The sequence below is a fragment of the Anguilla anguilla genome, chromosome 10, assembly GCF_013347855.1.
Source record: "Anguilla anguilla isolate fAngAng1 chromosome 10, fAngAng1.pri, whole genome shotgun sequence".
Lineage (NCBI taxonomy): Eukaryota > Metazoa > Chordata > Actinopteri > Anguilliformes > Anguillidae > Anguilla > Anguilla anguilla.
In genome coordinates, this window is record NC_049210.1 from 22860404 (window position 1) to 22879838 (window position 19435).

General features: G+C 41.9%; 1 protein-coding gene across 5 annotated transcripts in view; it reads left to right on the forward strand.

Moving 5' to 3' along the window:
* The window catches only part of LOC118206226 (astrotactin-2-like), a 466985-nt gene that overhangs the window by 386854 nt on the left and 60696 nt on the right, over window positions 1–19435 (forward strand). For 4 of the 5 annotated variants that reach the window (XM_035378597.1, XM_035378596.1, XM_035378595.1 and 1 more), the window contains 2 exons: window positions 8749–8882; window positions 9318–9466. In XM_035378597.1, coding sequence (XP_035234488.1) covers window positions 8749–8882; window positions 9318–9466 — 283 coding nt within the window. Of the gene's footprint in view, window positions 1–8748; window positions 8883–9317; window positions 9467–9792; window positions 11045–19435 lie in introns of those variants that run through there. The other variant, XM_035378598.1, reaches the window with a different exon arrangement.

The window sequence follows — 19435 nt, forward strand, 5'->3', positions numbered from 1 at the left end:
TCCCGTGCTGGGATGCTGTCAGTGTGACATATTTATGCCTTGCTTCTTCCTTGTGGTCTATCCCCCATCTGATGACAGCTGTGGTTGCTGTTTTTTTGGGGTAGCACACCCTCCTCACAGTTGACATAGCTGGTCTGGCAACACTGGTGGACACATCGGCATGGATATTGGAAGCTATTATTCTTTCTGCTCTTGATGTGTACCAGGCAGGGGATCGATGTTGCTCTCTTGTCTTAGTTTCCACCGCAGCCATCTGTGTCTCTGTTACCGCTACCACGTGTGTGAGGCCTTCACAGTGCTGGTGCAGGACAGACAGTTCGCATCCATCCTTTCCTGGGTCACGAACGTGCTGTAGGGACTTTGGCACTACATTTGGCTTTACAGGGTCTGCATAATGATGGTAGTAGTCCTCCATTCCAGAAGGACAAACAGCCTTGCTGTGAGTATGCAAAATTTGAAGTAGGGGTGACAGGTCTGAAAGTGTGGGTTTTGGGGTCACGCTGCAGCCAACACGAGTCCGTATTCCTCTCCACTGATGCACTTGTCGAGCGCCTTCTTCTTAGCTGCACCAGAGGAGAAGTCGATCTTGTAGCCCACCTCCGCTTGGACCTTGTCCACATTTCTGGGCATCATCCAGTAGACTGGAACGTCAGTGACTGTCTTGGTCCCCCGCACTGCTACTTCAATTTTAAACAGGAGAGCCCCAACATGTGTGCAAGACTCTGCTATGCCTGCCATGCATGTGCAGTGTGCACACTCCACTTGAACTGAGGATCACCCATGGAACTGAGGATCCGCTTGAGCGGAGGTTCACTGAGGCGTTGAGAGTGCAAAAAAAGGCATAAATAACATTGAAATATGTATAAAATGAATGATAAAAAAACAATCAAAATAGCCCTCACATTTACAGCTAATCACCACTACAGAAACAAGTCCAAAACAGTGCAGAAACAACAGCAACAACAACAACAGTTTTTGGGCTGGAAAGCACAATTAGTGAAAGTAAAGAACTTAACCGAAATGTGACCTAAGTGAAAGACAAACTGTAATGACTAAATGTGATGCAGTGTTGGCCTTGGAAAAAGAAGTTGTTTTGTTGAGTTTAGAATGGTGACACAGAGAGGTGTGTGTGTGGTGAGATGGCGATTTGTGCGAACGACGGTTTTGTAATCCATTTGTAAACTGAAATTGGGCCTCGAGAGATTTATCATTTCTGAACTGCTCGAATGTGTAAGCGCTCACACCACAAACAAGGTAGGAAAACACGTCTGTAAATGTTACTTGCGGTAGCCCGTTGAGGTCACCCGACCACTCTTTATGTTCGTACGTATCAAGCCCATTCATTTCCTTAATTTTGTCGAATAAGCGCTCCTTTGCTTCCTTGTTCAGCTTCACTCGGTAAGGAATCTTGCACTTGATCTTCGCCCGATCCATTCGTGTTTATTTTCTCTGTTGATTATTGTTTGTTGTCGCTGTGTGCTTGTGGATGCTGTAATCAAAATGAATGTAAACAAAGAGGTGTATCCTAAATAATGGCAACCACTACCCAGAATGCAATGCACCATCACGTGGTTGCCTATTCTCTATAGGAGCAGATGCATATGTCCCAGCAAGCTTTGCATATGATAAAATAACAATAGTACAAGAGAAATGAGGAGACATGATGAAATTGAGTAGTTGAAACAATATGTTTTTAGCAGAATGGGCATGTAGGTGAAGGTTGACATGATCACAGACTCTAGTACGAAGTAAGTGAAGTGGCCATGAGCGAGCTGAGTTTCCTTATCGAACGGTATATATAAGAGATGGTATAACGGACCAGTCGTTGAAGTAGTGGGTAAAGTAACGTGTGATAATATGTATGAAATCTATAGCATTGATGTGCTTTCTCATTTTCTCAAGTTTTTTCTTAAATTTGTTCTTAAGAAAGATCCTAAGAAAAGTCTACGTCAGATTCACGACGTGTTCTTAAACCGCAGAATTGTTCGCACATGTGTTCTTAAAATGATGAATCCCATTGTCCTCGTAAATGTAAAGCGCGTGCCAGTTGTTCCTAATTAGCATAGGTAAACGCCCCGCCAATCCCCATAAAAGGGCATGAGAGTGCAGGGCCGTGTGCACACACAGAAATCGAAAAGAAAAGTTGAGAGCGAACAAAGTCAATAATGCCCAAACGAAAATTTAAAGACGGTGGAGCACCGGACTCCAAATGTAAGAAAAACGTCAGTAGTTCTGAAGTGGAGATATTGCTGTGGGAAGTGAACAGCAAACGACCTGTCATATTTAGTAGCGTCAGTAGTGGATATAAAATAACACAAAAAAAGATGCATGGGATGCTATTTCTCGTTCCGTGAACGCTGTATCCGGAGAAGGATGTACAACTGATGAAGTAAAAAAAAATGGTTTGATGTCAAATCTGAGACAAAACTAAAAAATAAAAAAATGCTGGTGGGCGCAAGGAATTGCGTGTTGTGCTTTCAAACGACAAAGCGCTTCTGGTCATATTAATACCGCTAATTAAATCAACCGGCAGTAAACTGCATCGGAGTAAACCCGTCGCTGCACAAAACACTGCACAAAAAATGTATTGCCAGTCATTTTGGTGTCACCCCCTTAGTGACGACCCTGAATAAGTGTTCTCTTCTTCAACATGTCCATGTGTTTAAAAAGTGTTACCTAAGTGCTTAGTTTGTATTCAAATTTTAAACAGTTGCTTTTGTAGTATAGACCAAACATTGCATATTTGAAACCCCCAAAAATAAAAGATCACTACAATGGTTTGATTTTGATCATTTATTTACAGATGAACTCCCGCTGAGGGAACCACCCTCTGAGGTGAAACCTGGCACCTTAATTCTTTGTAAAATAATGAAAATAATTATTAAAAAATATTTTAAATGATAAAAATATTATTGTAATTTAAATCATATAATATTATACAACTGTAGAATTGAAGAAAACGCAATAACCAATTATTTTGCACAAACATATCAGCACTCAAATGTGCGTAAGTGTGCTCTTGAGTGTGCATAGATTCTGTTCTTACCTAAGAACAAATCCCAAATAAGAAAACATTGGTGAATGTCAGAATCTTCGTGAAAACCGAGTAAGTGGGTTTTAAGAAGAAAATTCTTCTTAAAAATGGTTGGTGAATGAGGCCCATAGTTAGTAGAAATGGCACAGTGGTCAACTGGTGTAACTTTTTAAGAAAATCAATACATTTGCCGTCATGAAATGCATACGGGTGGCCATGAGTGACTTTTGGTAAAGCAAATATAAGCGTAAGAAAACGTTAGTGTAAACTATGAAAATATCTGCCTGAGGGCGGGGCGGGATTCAATCCTTCAACATCAGGCTTACTAGTCCATAACTTTGTTAGTGTGCCACCATGACATAGCTATACAATGCGTAAAATTTCATAAGCCGCGTTTCCACCAAAAGTACCCGGAACTTTTAGTCCCAGGAACTACTTTTCAAGGAACTAAAAGGTTCCTTCAGCCCATGGTTGTCTGCGTTTCCACCGCGGTCTAAAGTCTCGCGACGATTAGGCAAATTAGCCACTGACTATGAAAAAGCGACGTTGTCGTCGGTCCATCTGTCCTATGATTTCTTCTGTAACCTCATACTACCACCAAAGTAGCCTACATTATTTTCTAATAACCGGGACAGGCCGGAGGGGTTTATTCCTCTTATATACAAAGGGTTACCAACAATGACTATATATGGTTACTTTTGTATTTATTGATTTTTATCGATTTAATCACCTGGAATTGAAATATTCTTATGCAGCTGTTTGGGCATATTTTACCGTTGTCAAGCAAAACTGTCGTTGGTAGTTGAACTTGGACCGTTGTTATGCAACAAATAGGATATAACAGGCCAATAGTCAGATTGTAACGGTTTTATATATCCTCTCAAACACATTCATTATGTTTTTATGCGAACATTCACTTTCATGTCTTGACATCCGAGGCGACAGAATGCATTCACATTTCCAATATAACTGGCAACAACAGCAGAAAACATGCACACGTTGTAAAAAATTAGCTGTTTGATTACTTTCTCATCGTCAATTCCATATAGGCTAATCGCAAAATGACAAGAATAGAACGAAAACTCGGACTTGTGTGAAAATTTTAATTAGCAGTGGTACAGCCACCGTTTGCTTTCCTTCAAAGTTACTGCTAGCCGAGCAGTGAAGTGTGCCCTCCAGATGCGAACCATGCACCACAAATTAGTCCATAGTCTTCCTGGTCTTTTTGCGGAATTGAAGAATGGCAGAGTAAAATTACGGCAGTCTGAAAAAGCTAAAGGGACGATTACTAGAATTAACCTGTTATTTTACCCTGACAAAAAGTGCGGAAGGTGATTTCCAGTTTGCTTTTACTGTATCACCAATGTGAATTACGCAGAACTACCGCATACCTCACATAACTGTATCAAACGTTTTGAGTCAATTACAACGGGCTAACAAAGAAAATCCGGAAGAAAATATTCAGCAACCGAATTAATCCGTTTGAATGTTTTGGTACGTAATATGCTGTCCCAGCACGAATGCTTAGCATTTTATAAAACGAATACTAAAGCAAGAAAAGAACAGAAGAGCACACGTTATAATTCCAAGACGTTGGCAGGCTATAACCAAAACTAGACTACTGCGCCGCATAACATACAAGTTTGATTTGAAGTTATTATGAAAATAAATCGGTTTGCGGCTGCATATTTTTAAACATGGCGGTTGAAAATAAAACACTGCAAGTAGTCGACCAATCAGAAATTTTCAGCGCTTGCGCCCCACCCCAAAGGTTCCGGTACTTTTGGAAAGTACTACCCCCCGAGCAGGAACTTTTTTAGGGGTAAAATAAAGCCCCCAGAACTAAATTTAGACCCTAGTTCCTGCGGTGGAAACGCACTGAGTTCCTCAAAAGGTTCCTAATTCCGGGGTAAAGTTCCTGCGGTGGAAACGCGGCTATAGTGAAACCTGTCCACGGTTTTAAAGAAGAACACAGGTCAGTAAGCACAGCCGAGCTCCAGTTGAATCCATATGGCCTGGCGATACTGTAGCCAGTTAAGTGAACGTGCAGATAGTATGTCATGATGCAGTGTGTATGTTCGGTGAACGCCGGGTAGATGTGGTGCAAAGGCAAATTGTTGAGAAGTAATAGAGAATTATTAGTGAGCAAAAACGCAGGTTAAAGAAGCTTGTTCCTGGCTGGGCTTGAACCAGCAACTTCATGATCCACAGACAGTGAGACTTACCACTAAGCCGCAAATTGACTAGCTGTTTAAAGTAGGAAATTTATTGGTTGATAATAGAAGAGCTCCCGTTGAATCTCTATGACTTTGCAATATTGTAGCCGGTTAAGTGAATGTGTAGATGATACGTCATAATGCTGTGTATACATTCTGTGAACGGCGGGTAGATGTGGTGCAAAAGCAATAATTGAGAAGTAATAGACAATTATTAGCGAGGGAAAAAGCAGGCTAAAGAAAGCTGTTCCTGGCTGGGCTTGAACCTAGGACCCCATGACTGTAACCTTGACCACTAGGCTACAAATTGACTAGACTGGAAATGTTTCAGCATAAAAAAATATGGGTATTTTGCGTGTGTATGCAAGATTTTGATTGGTTTATGTAGATGAAGGATTGGCTGGCATCGGTAAAATGTCCAATGGGGAGACATTTTGTTTGTGGGATAGGCGGCAGGAAGCAGAAGGAAAAAACGCAAAATCCCCTTAGTTTGGGGCTTTATTGTGTGGATATGTGAAGTTGTTTATGAATTCTGTCTGTTGAAATGGGGTCAGAATGTACAGAATTTGTACATGTTTTTAAGGGCTGAGTGTCTGTGGCTGTTGTGGTTATTTCTGTGGGGAACCCTGAAAAGTGCCAAACTCTCGGTGCTGTATAGGTATGGGGCATGCCGTCCCACCAAGGCGTAACTTGGCGGGATGGCATACCTGCCATCGCAATCCCAGTATACCTTAGCATAGTTGTTTTATAATATTTTAAATAACAATTCTGTATAATATGCCTTTAAAGGAATTTCTGCAAAGTGAGACTGTTCCCAGGTCAGCCACTCAAGCATGATAGAGAATAGTAGTGTAAGTAGTGAATTAAAATTCTTGGGACTCGCTGCTCGCTGAGGTGGTAAGGTTTCTCATTTCTTGCCTTCTTTATTTTGGAAAATAAATCAGAAAAGGGCAATGCACTGTAAAACCAAATGAACTTTAAATATATTTATATGATACAGACTTATATATTTCATATTTAAATGCCTGCAAAATGGTAATGCTGTTGATATGGGTAACATATAAAAAATTTACAACATTCCCTGCATTGTCACAGCTATTATTAGCTGAATAAATATTATTTGTTTGAAGTCACGGTAGTTGACATTCCTCTCAATGTCTTGCTTGTGGCCTGCTCTCATCTGAGCTGTCAATAAATGTAGACCACAACCCCAGAAGGAATGTTAGTTGTGTTTCACAGCGGCAAAGTATGCTACAGGAAGCCAGCAGCAATTCTCCTGCTGCTGGCCAGCCACTTCTTTTGGCTTAAAAATTGATATTTGCGGAAAATACTCAAAGGATATTTGAGGACAGTTCTTCTGAAAGGAATCAGGTTTTGATTATTTTTCTGTTTACTGTTCATTACCCACATGTATTAAAGCGAGAGGGAGCCATTTAAGGGCCACAAAAAAGGACATTTCTGAGCTCAGTTGTTCTCCATTGTTTAGTAGTTGTTCTTTCTCAAAACATTGTGGCTTTGCCATATCCCAGCCCTATACCACATTGCTTGGCTCTGTCTGTTATCCAGGCCAGTTTGTGTGTTCTGGAACATTCCATTTGCTTGGGGTAACCCCCACCTCCGCATCATCCACTCTCCCCTTTATTTTATAAGCATTAAATGGTTGTGCCAATTAGATATTATTAGTTTTAAAGATTTATGTTTCTTCATAGAGATATGAGATTAATGTGTGGGGTGAAAAGAGAGGAATGGGGCCCTTAGGTGTGAATCTCATGGTGTGATGATTTAAAGGCAGGTTCTTGTCCTCAGGATTTGCCTCTCAGGATTTTAATGTGAATTGTCACATATTTTTGCTTAAAGTTGTTAAGACAAGTTTATGTTGGCTCGACTGGTCAAACGTGTAAATAATACTGAAATTGAATGTTCCAACAAAAATACATTACACGTACATGTGTGCTCCATTACAGTGTATTGCTTAAAGGTATATTTCTCTTTGTGGAGTTCTTGTGATATTTCTGTTTTCGTGTATGTTTTTTATTGGCACAGACAGCTTTTGTGTGGGATGAAGGATATTTTGGATGCTGACATAGGTTTACGATGGCCTGCTGGCTTTCCAGTGGCTGGTATAGGGACAGCCATGGATTTGTGGACAAAGGCCAAAAAGTAGGGGTGTTCAATCTTACCTGAAACAGGCCTGGAGGGTGCAGGTTTTTGTTTTTGCTCAGCACCTTGACCCATGATTTAACTTTTTAACTAATCGTGGTCATCAATCAAGACTTTAGAATTAGGTGTTTTAGTGCTGAGCTAAAACAAACCTTAGACCCACACTGACCCTTTTTGGATTAGACTGGATACTCTTGCTCTAAAGCAACTTGTACAGGTTGTACGCAACTGTATGTGGCTTTAAAAAAAAAAAAAAAAAGTTTATTAAATTATGTTTAATCTTATTTTCAATTGGATCTATTTCTTGTAACAACTGCTGTTCTCAGTGAAAGAAGTGGCATGGCTTTCTTTATCAACCCTACTGCAAGTGGAAAGAAGCATTGCATGCAGAGAGGTACATTTTTGTATGATGGAGGCTTCAAAGCAAAGGCAGATCAGCAGGTCTGAAACTTGTTTGTGCCTGTGAAATTCCAACGTGTGGGCACAAATATGACAATATGGTTTTCATATCACTTTCACTAACTACCTTTAAACAACCCAGATGTATTGCAGACATGACTAGTTCTCCTTAAGAAGGATGTCAGCACTCCAACCAGTCTCCAACACTATAAAATTTATCTGCTCATATATCTTCTGGTGGCATAATGTCACTGTACTAGCTGCTTTGGAGTTACACAAAGTGTTTTTTATTTCAAACTCGTGACTGCCCCAATACCAGCAATTCTAAAACGGCGTTGGCTTAGTTTAGTATTGGATACATCCTGCACTACCAATCCACTGTAAGTACATTCTTCCACACCTGCTGTGTATATGAGGCAAAACATGTGAACCACATTGGTAGTCGAAAGCGGAGTTACTAGCATGGAAAGCCTTGTTAGCTTTTCACGAGTCGGCTATGACAGGATACGCAATTTAAGAAAATGCACAATGATATCAAGGTTAAGCCGTTACAATTTTAATTACGGCAGACTATTCTTAAGTCGGGGATTGCAACAACCCAATGTTGCCGCCATTTTGTAATCACAAGTTCACTGAAGGCAGTGCAGCCCAAAGTGCTGCTCTTTGCTCTTTGAATCACTTTCTGTAATTACCACAGGAAATGGTTTAATCTGTAATGCTGTAATGCAATGTTATCAGACCATGTGACCCAGGGCAACCATTATGGAAGGCTTATTACTACACGGTCATGATAGAACAAAAAAAGGGTGGGGGGGGGGGGTGGTTCGGGGTGTGCCGCTGCAAGCCGGCATGGGAGGAGGAGGGAGGGAGACGAGGAGGTTAGGGAGATAAAATAAATGACATTTCTCTCACCTGCCCCCCCCCCCCTCCTGCCCCCAGGCTTTCAGAAGTGCCACCATGAGCTCATACTGGTGTGCGGGGAAAGGTGACGTCATCGAGAACTGGTGCCGCTGCGACCTGAGCGCGTTCGGCAAGGACGGCCTGCCCAGCTGCAGCCCACTGCGCCAGCCTGTGTACGTCTGCTCCCTCTCCGAATTTGCCGTGCTCACCCTGAACCTCTCATATTTTTATTGGCTCTTCATTCTCTCTCTCAACCCCACTCATGTCTCTCTTTTCTCCACTCAGTTTGATCAAAAATTCTTCACATCTATTGATATACTACTACTCCCCATTTTGTCAAAGCTTAATAACAACTAGCAACAAATGAAAGCATTTTACACTGAATGGGTAAATCTCTCACTCTCTCTCTCTATCTCTCTCTCTCTCTCTCTCTTTCTCTATCTCTCTCTATCTCTCACTCAGTCCCACTGCACAAATGGTCTTCTTTTGCCGACATAAGTATTTACATAATATCTATTTTAACTCTGAAGAATGTTGTATTGTCCCACCTCACCCATCCCTTCCCTTTCCCATCCCACCCACCTACTCCGCCCCACCTCGCACCGCAGCCTGCGTCTGGCCCCACACCTGGAGCCGTCCAGCACCATGGTGGCACTGGAGTGGCTGGACGTGGAGCCCCTCATTGGCTGCAAAGTGTCCGACTACATCATCCAACACAAGAAGGTGGAGGATCCATCAGAGGCTGAGATTTACACAGGTACGTCCTTACATCGGAAGAGTACATCCCCACAGTATACTGTAGGTAAACCCTTACACAGGTACATCCTTGTGGTGCAGGTACAGAATGACACAATTACATCTTCACAGTCCAGGTAAATTCTATACTGGTATGTCCCCACAGTGCAGGTATAGTTACAGTTGTTCCGCAAACAGTTGGGTACAGATTTGCAGATGTATGTATTTGGCACGTCTCTACTGTGCAAGTGGAGGACTTCTCAGATGCATCCCTACAGTGCAGGTAGAGATTTTCCGAGGTGTGTATCCACAGCTGAAGTCTTAGTTTGCGCATTTCTGTCCTCACAGTGGAGGTAAAAAGGTTATGCTGAGGCAGTGAAGCAGGAGAAGCTAAGACTCTGGAGATGTGTCATGCCTGGTCCAAAGAAGAGTTTTGATTGGAAACTGCAAACAACCCGTATTTTTTCCCCATGTATCTGTGTTTTTTGGAAGATGATGCTGCGTGTATACTGAAATAACTTTTGTAAGTTTTTATCTCGACTGTTTCATTAAGCAAAAAACCTGTTGTACAGAAAGATAAATTATAAAAGTTCAGGTGCAGGCAAACTGCTGACTGGTCGCTGAGGGGTTGGTGTTTAATGGTGGATTGATGGTTGTGGGTCAAGGAGTGAATGGGGGATTGGATGCATAATGCCTGATCCCCATAACGTAAGCCTAACATGATACTGTTTTTTCTCATCTGAAAGGTGAATGAGGTTGTTATTGGAATGTGCACTGGTAAGCTGTGGTTCTGTCTGTGTGTGTGTGTGTGTATGTATGTATGTGTGCATGTATGTTGGGGAGGTTATTGATAATTATCAGTTCAGTATCTTTTTACCTACATGTGTGCATTTGCAAATATGTTTGTGTGTATGTTTGCATGAATGCGTGTGCCTGCGTATTATTTCAGGTTATTTCAGAAAGTTGATCTTGATCCTGTTGGTATCTTTGGAGTAATTTTTTATATTGTGTATTTGTCTTTTTTCAGTTTGTGCTGTTTCAGTAGAGCCTTATGTCTGCATTCATCTCACTAGGAAGGGTTACACATGTGGGTCCAGTTAGCTGGAGGTGGGCCAAAGATGTCCCAATGTTTTTGGGAAGAGGGTGTCAAGTTCGCTGTTAAAACTGAGTAATTAGTCAGAATTTAGACTTGGCACAGTCTGTGTCATTTGTTCTGTGTGAGTCAGAGCATCAGTGACAGGCTCTGAATCATTTTGAAAAAATAAAAGGTGTTCTGAGAATAATATGGTTGAGTTCTATCTACGCATGTTTGCGCTTGAGCCAACAATTTTTTGAGTAAGAGCGTGTGAGCGGGAGAAGGTTTCAGTTGAGTAAAGTTTATAAATAAAGAGTTTGCGCTGGAATGCGTGTTTTTCTGAGTATGCACAACAATTTAAGCATAAACTTGGGACAGGGTAGGATTGACTTGAGGTAGGCTTGCTAATCTGTCCCATCGGAGAATCAGGAGAGTCTTTATTTGATAATATTCTTCATCAAGGATTTGTGACATGCTGTTAGTACCTGAAAAACTCATCACAGTTTCACAGACGCTTAATTCCTCTGGCAAGACGTGTCATTGTCCAGAGGAGGCCAACTCTTAGGCCATATAGCAGGTGGGGGTTCAGGCCCCCCTCCTCCATGGCACTTTTTGACCTATGATTCCTTCTCTGCCTGTTGCCTTCTGTTTTCTCCCTGTCTGAGTAAGGCAAAAACATGATAAGAGCATTACTGTGAATTCCTCAGGAATGTGCAGTGATGACAACGAAAGATAGATGTGACAGAATTTTCAGTATGTCTGGAGCATGGGTGTAGATGTCAGGGATTGTGATGCTAATTTGTCAGCATAGACTAAGTACACATATCGTCCTCCCTGAGAATAAAAAGAACATATGAAACAGGAATGGTCTGAAGGGAGTGACTTCCATTTTGGTTCTGTGTCAGTCTGTTGAGCTCCCACTAGGGTTTCGTAAATTGTTTTGAACCAAGGCCTGTCAGGCCATAAACCCATCTAAAATGATAATCATAATCTTTGGCTGGTGGACCAATCACTCACACCTTATTACATCTCTCTCTCTCTATCTCTCTCTCTATATATATATATATGTCCTACTTATACTTCATATACTCAAAAAATCAATAAGAAACATATAGCTCTGTAGGACACACACAGCCCAAGTTAGCACCTGCTCCTCTCTCTCTTTCTCTGTTGCTCTCTATTAATGGCCATTGATGATTATTTTTTGGGAGGTAAGCCAATGCATAGTAATACATTTTATAATTTGTTTCAAATAATATGCTTTATTGTATACAGTCAGGGCCATAAATATTTGGACATTGACAAAGTTATTGATATTTTAGCTGTCTACCACAGCATATTGGAGTTGAATATGAGCTCAAAGTGCAGACCTTCAGCTTTAACCCTTTCGCGCAAGCCCCCTAGTGGTCGGCACGCCGGAGTGCCCAGATTACTGAACTCAGACATTCAGTGCTACTGCAACCAAAGTACGAGTTAAAAATATAAACGCGTTGTTTTAGTTTCATAAGTAGACGATACACTACAACTATGGTGAATACGAAGTTTCGCAGCGCCACCATTGTCGCTCTGGACGTTCATTTAACATGCCCCCCTCCCTGCAGTCTCATCTACAACTACACCCCCCACCCATGACAATGCAGCAGTGAAAATGCTGCTTACTGAATAACGAAATAAACGAGAAAAAGTTCTAAATGATACTATGTCATTCTACAGTCAATACATGGGACTAAATATTGAATAAATATACAACCTTACCATTGGTTTTACACGTAGAGATGTCCCTTTTGAGAATGAGTGGTCATACATTGTCTTGGACAATCTCTTTGTGAAATATACGCGCATGTGTGATGCCTGGGTATCTTCCAAAATAGCTGTGCGTAATACCACGTGTTGTTTATAGCATTGTCGCCCTTTTCAGTACAGTCTGGCTTGATTAACAATTCATTTATTTAGTAGGTGAGAGTATAAGCTTTCTAACGATGTATAACATGTCTAATTTTGCTTTTGGAATTGCGTTTTATAGGTCAGCGTAACCGGACATTTTCTTATCATCACATTAAATTACGCATTCACTCTGTGGTAGCAGTAAAACAAAGACGCTGCTAACGAAACTTTGTCAACGATTTTTCTGAATTTCTTGGAAAATACTATTATTATTGAGGACTTCTGAGCATAGCTAAGCCATATGTTTGCTGATAGACCTAGCTAACATCGTTTTCTGGTGTAAGACAGGAGCAGATAGAACTATATCATTGATTTCCTGTCTCTGTCTCTATCTACTGAAAATCATCATTCATCATTGCTATGTAAGTATTACTGCTCAAAATACTTCGGTTATATATGTTATTTTTGAAATTGAGTGTCTTTAAATAGGTTAGTGGTATTGTATAATGTGGATATTTCACACTGTAATGTAGGCTTTAGTTAGTAGTGTAATAGTTTTTGTGAAGCATGCAACAGTGATGACGTGAGAGTTGGAGCATTGCCAAAACGTGTTGGAGAATTGTTTTCATGTCGTCCTATCCCCATACAAGAAAACATACGAGAGTACAAAGTATAGAAATACATACAAGAATTAATTATTACACATTTAGGTACTGTACCGCATTGCATGACAATATTTTTGCATTATTTTTTAACCTGATAGTAATGTTCCATCTTAAAACTTCATAAGGGGCTCATTTATATGCTTTATAATGGACAAAAAGCATTTTATTCATTTTTGGAGAGATTTTGGATATGTTTCTGGACTCCTAGATATTTTAGACCACTGTACTGATGGAAAGCTTGTAATTCCCACTTGAAAATGATGCAACAGTTTCTTGAGACAAAACAGCTGATTTGCAGTGAAATACGTGAATATATTGTGATTTACAGCAATGCATAATTTAGACATTTTGGATAGATTTGGAGACGCTGGGTACACTGCTTAGTTTTTGCTTCATAAATCTATAGTAGTTCTACATATCCACCCTTAGATTTCATGAACTTGTGGTCAAGACGTTTTTGATCCAGCACATGTATAGTTTAACCTGCTGTATATATGCAATCTCTCAGTATTTCATTGCAAACTCAAAAAGTGCAAATTCATTTTTGGGGTCAATTTGAAGGTATTTACATCCAAATCGGGTGAACGGTGTAGGAATTACAGCACTTTTTATATGTGGTCCCCCCCTTTTTAAGGGACCAAAGGTAATTGGACCGTTGGCTGCTCAGCTGTTTCATGGCCAGGTGTGTGTTATTCCCTCATTATTTAATTTACAAATAAGCAGATAAAAGGTCTAGAATTGATTTCAAGTGTGGCATTTGGAATCTGTTGCTGTTAACTCTCAATATGAAGTCCAAAGAGCTGTCACTGTCGGTGAAGAAAGCCATCATTAGGCTGAATAAAGAAACCATCAGAGAGATAGCAAAAACATTAGGTGTGGCCAAATCAACTATTTGGTACATTCTTAAAAAGAAAGAACGCACTGGTGAGCTCAGGAACACCAAAAGGCCCGGAAGACCACGGAAAACAACTGCGGTGGATGACAGAAGAATACTTTCCCAGGTGAAGAAAAACCCCTTCACAACAGTTGGCCAGATCAAGAACACCCTCCAGGAGGTAGGTGTATCTGTGTCAAAGTCAACAATCAAGAGAAGACTTCACCAGAGTAACTACAGAGGGTTTACCACAAGATGTAAACCATTGGTAAGCCTCAAAAACAGGAAGACCAGATTAGAGTTTGCCAAAAAAAACATCTAAAAAAACCTGTACATTTCTGGAACAACATCCTATGGACAGATGAGACAAAGGTCAACTTGTACCAGAATGATGGGAAGAGAGGAGTATGAAGAAGGGAAGGAACTGCTCATTATCCAAAGCATACCACCTCATCTGTGAAGCATGGTGGAGGTAGTATTATGGCGTCGGCATGTATGGCTGCCACTGGAACTGGTAACCCTTGTATTTATTGATAATGTGACTGCTGAAAAAAAGCAGCAGGATGAATTCTGAAATGTATAGGGCTATATTATCTGCTCAGATTCAGCCAAATGCTTCAAAACTCATTGGACAGAGCTTCACAATGCAGATGGACAATGACCCAAATCATACTGCGAAAGCAACCCAAGACTTTTTTAAGGCAAAGAAGTGGAATGTTCTGCAATGGCCAAGTCAATCACCTGACCTGAATCCAATTGAGCATGCATTTCACTTGCTGAAGGCAAAACACCCCAAGAACAAGCAGGAACTGAAGACAGCTGCAGTAGAGGCCTGGCAGAGCATCACCAGGGAAGAAACCCAGCGTCTGGTGATGAGTATGGGTTCAAGACTTCATTTTCATTGACTGCAGGATTTGCAACCAAGTATTAAAAATTACAATTTAATTTATGATTATGTTAGTTTGTCCAATTACTTTTGAGCCCCTAAAATTGTGTGTGTGTGTGTGTGTGTGGGGGGGGGGGGGGGGGGGGGGGTAATGTATGAAAATAGTTGTATTGTTCATACAATAGTTTTGACAAAACCTTTAAATTAAAGCTGAAAGTCTACACTTAAATCACATCTTGATTGTTTAATTTCAAATTCACTGTGGTGGTGAACGGAGCCAAAATGATGAAAATTGTGTCACTGTCCAAATACTTATGGACCTGACTGTATGTTCTGTTTTCCTTTTAAATATAGTTCTGGGTTTGTAATATATTTTAACACAAAAATGTGCAACAAGGTTGAAATAAAGAACATGTGAAATAACATCTCTCTGTCTCAACATAGTTGTTTACAGAGAGGTCTCCAGCAGAATTTCACAATAGGATTGTACGCTTACCTCAGGGTACAGACTCACTCCCCAAGGATGTGTTTTGTATTTTCTAATTAAACTTAGCAAAATATTCTACATCATGCCGACCAGTGCCGGGGGAAACCAGCGCTTCTCTTACCGCCGTTCATAAACAGCCTTGTTTTCTGTTTGTTTTGTTCATGTCTTGTGCATTTTTTCCCTCATTGGCTACCAATTTACTTTGGGAACAGTGGTGGTGCACATCTTTTGCGCAACACTTTTGTTTGTGCATACCTGGGAAAGTTTGGACAGGATAATGAGTAAAACATGCCTGGACGGTTTGGTTTTTAGTTTTGCGGGGACCAGGCCACAATCGGCTTTTAGAGTCACCGCTGGGGATGATCCCTGCTCTGTGTTTTGGCTGCGCGTAGCAGCAGTGTGGGTTCAGGCGCGTTCTTCAGATTCATACCACAGCACGCGGGGCCACAGGAGTCTGTTCCCACAATTTTATTTTATTTTTTTCAAAAATGACGTGAGTAATAAACTTCAACAAAAAAATGAAAAAACACAAACACTTGGCAGCGCTTCAGCTCAGTTAAATGTGTGGTTATAAATGCTTTGTAAATTATGAATAGATGGTTCATTGTTGTAGGCTGTTGTAGAAGGCACGGTGTCAGGTTTTTGCCGGCGCCTTGCGGGGAGTGTGAGCGCGGTCCCGGAAATGCGGCCACCGCGTGCGATGTGAACCGCATCTGTCTCCACGCTCCAGCATTACAGCAGCAATGCAAGAGCGGTAGCATAGTGCGCCGGGAGCTCTCTGCACCCACCCCTTTTTGCTGTTTTAAATGACATCATCCTTCCTTTGGCGCCTTTAAAGAGAGCGCGAACATCATTATACATCGTTTGCACTCTGGCTCTGGTGTGCTTCCTGTGTGTGTGTGTTTGCGTGTGCATTCACATGATTGTTTGTTTTTGTATGTGTGATTGTGTGTGTGTGTGACTGCATGCTGTGTGTGCAATCATGCATGTGTATGTTGTTATTTTTATTTTTATTTACATTTATTTTGCTCGCTAGAAAAATGTTGGAAGCTGGTTTGTTAAGATTACAGGCTCACCTCAGTCTCACCTCAAGCTCACCTCTGCTTCAACTTTGGCTCAGCCCTGTCTGCAGGGTTAAGTGGGTCACAAAGACACCTGTGCTGCTCCATCCTGTGTGTGCAAAATCGCACTAAAATCTGTGCTCTGGGAAGTCCGTCATAAAAAGCACTGACTTTGCTCCCACAGTCACGGTCAGAAGCTCCCTGTTTTCAGCCTGCTTCTGGTTCATCAACGACTGTGCGTTTCCTGTCCTGCGAATCCCAGCGGACTGCGTCTGACTGTGACTGCTCCACCTGGGAATCCTCCGTCCTACCTCAGCAAACAGCAGGGGGCGATGGCGTAACCGCTGTCTGAGCCGCTCGGCCGGTGTGATTTAACCGTCTGCGAAGCCGCTGGGATGGTGCTGGAAGTCACACTTTGGTGATGTCACCTCACAGCATGCTGTCAGACTGTGGGATTAGACACTCCTGCTATTTATAGCTCTGCTTCTCTCCTCTCCGCAATTTTTTTTTTTTCGGTTGGCATTTCATCTTCTCCACATCTTTGATATTTCAAGATATTTCTGGTGCCAGACCTGTCCTCATTCCTCTTCATCTTGCACCCATCATCCTCTTCCTCATCCCCCTCCTTTTTCAGGCTGTCTCGTTAAAGAAGTAGAGAACCCATCTTTCTGTAGTGGCCACGCTCTCAGTTCATCATGGGTAAAGGGAGCCATATCGGTCTGAGACAGGGTTGTGAAAGGAATGGCATGTCACTGATATGGCGTGCAGTGTACTGTAACATCTCCCTGCATTATTACCAGGCACGGACACCTTTTCCACCAGCAAAACGGTTGGTCATCATGACTACAGCTTTTTTTAAAGCTTATATTTACATAATATTCTAATAATTGAGACAGGTAATTGGACTCATTCAAAGGTTAATTTTTTTAAAAAGTAAATGAAGAAAGGACTGATAGCTAGAACATACAATTGTTTGTCAGAAAATGAAATTGCTTCCATCAGTTGGTCAATAAACTCAATAAATGTGTACATATGCTCAGCAAAATGTTCAATGTTAAATCAACTCTTACTGAGTATTTATGGTTCCTGTTGGACTCATATATAGTCTGTTATAGATTTCCGTTAACGCTGGATATTTTACTGTGTATTTAGAATGCAAGCTTTGTGCTGTGATTTTATTCAACAGCACTCCAAATACGCTGCTGTTGAATAAAACCTCAGGCATGACCCCTCCGAAGTGTGAAGCGTAATGGTGTTTGGCCGAGAACTCCCGCCTTCCTGTGACTTTCTGTGACCTCATTAGAGGTCCCGCCTGCACTGTGTCAGAAGGAATCAGCTCGGCGGCTCTGAAGCCCGTCCGCACCGTAACAGCTACAATTTCTAATTCAGCTCCATCGCATGCAAAAACATATTTGGAAGAAGGATTTGAATTTTGTTTTATCTCTTTTATATCTTAAATTATATTTAATAGCGCATTTCAGAAAGGGCACAGCATTTGAGTACCCTCTTTAAAAGAACCTCTTAATTTGAGTTCCCCGGTATCGAGCCTATGAGAGGATCAGAGCCGTCATTTCCCCAGAAATTCATTGGATGTCAAAGAACATCTTTTAAAAAAATTAATGGCAAAAAAATAGGAAAGATTATTTTTTTTCTTTTCCCTCTTTCTGAATGCACACCGCCGGCAAGTGCGGAGGCTTCTCAAATCAAACAGATTGAATTAAAATGAGCCTTGGTGTCCTTGCAGATGAAGGGAGATAACAGATCAGACACACCAGCTGCGGCAGACTGTTTTCTTACGCCGTGAATTTTTTTTATTTTTTTTTTCTTAATAAAAGATGACCTCATCGCTAAAAATGGATACTGGTTCCCTCCTCTTCATAAGCTTTACCATCAGCAGATTAGAGAACAGGCTCACAGCCAAGTCGCTGAGTTTCCTCCCTCTCTTTCACTCTCTCTCTCCTCTCTTTCACTCACACTCTCCCTCTTTCTTTTTCTCTTTTTTGTTCTCCATTTATCTTTTTGTCTCCCTCTCTTTCTCTCTCTTTTCCTCTCCGTCTCTTGCCTCTTCTCACACGCTGCCCCGCAGACGTGCCACACAAACTACCCCTCTCTCCTCCTCATCCCTCTCTTCCTGTAGATGTGGGTCAGTGTCCGGGCTGGGCGATCGGGGGGTCCGGGGACGTTAGGCGGGCACCAGAGACGCAGGCGTCTAGCGTGACGCGAGGGTCAGGTGGGGTCAAGGCTCCCCGGCGATTGCTTGTGGGAGAGCTCCAGACGCGGTAGAAGGAGAAAGCTGGAGTAATCGTTTGCTAATGTATCACAGACGTGGGCGGCTCTTTGAGTGGGGATCTGGCACCGAACCGACGAGATGTCGTGAAAAGTCCCGGGGCGACCGCGCCGTTTTATTATTCTTTTTTTTTTTAAGCTCAATCTATCCCACCGAAACTACCCCGCTGAGGCCGGCGAGGGGGGAAAGCGATGCTGGTGGGGAGCTGTGGATCGGTGCGTGCATTAAGATGTCCGCCGTGCCACCGCCAGAGAGGTTGGTTAAACCGCGGATAAGAGTTGAAAGACGCTTACGTGGGGGGGTATCTATGCCTGGAGCACCTTACCCAGAGAAAAAGGGATCACGTGACCTGTAGGGGGTGGGAACCGCCGTCACGCTCGCTCCAGGACTACAGATAGGAATGAGTCACATTGCGGTGATGTGGGGTCGGTGAGGGAGGTGACATCATTGTCGTTAGACGGGCGGAGGTGGTAATCGCCTGCATCAAAGCTTCTCCTTAAGATCTTGTTAATAATGCAAAAATAATTTTATTTTTAAAATTTTTTAAATGCTATTATTTTTTTTGTGTATGTATATGCGCACACGGGTATGTGCGTGTGTATATGTGCATGCACATGTGTGTGCATGTGTTCGTTTATTTGACCTGAAACAGCATTTATTCCCTGTTTCCACATGGCAGTTTGTAATTGATGAGACTGAGGCTGCGTCTCTGTGCGGGGGCTCTGGGTTTGAGCTCCTGCGGAGATTGCGCGGAGCGGATGCAGTGATGTCA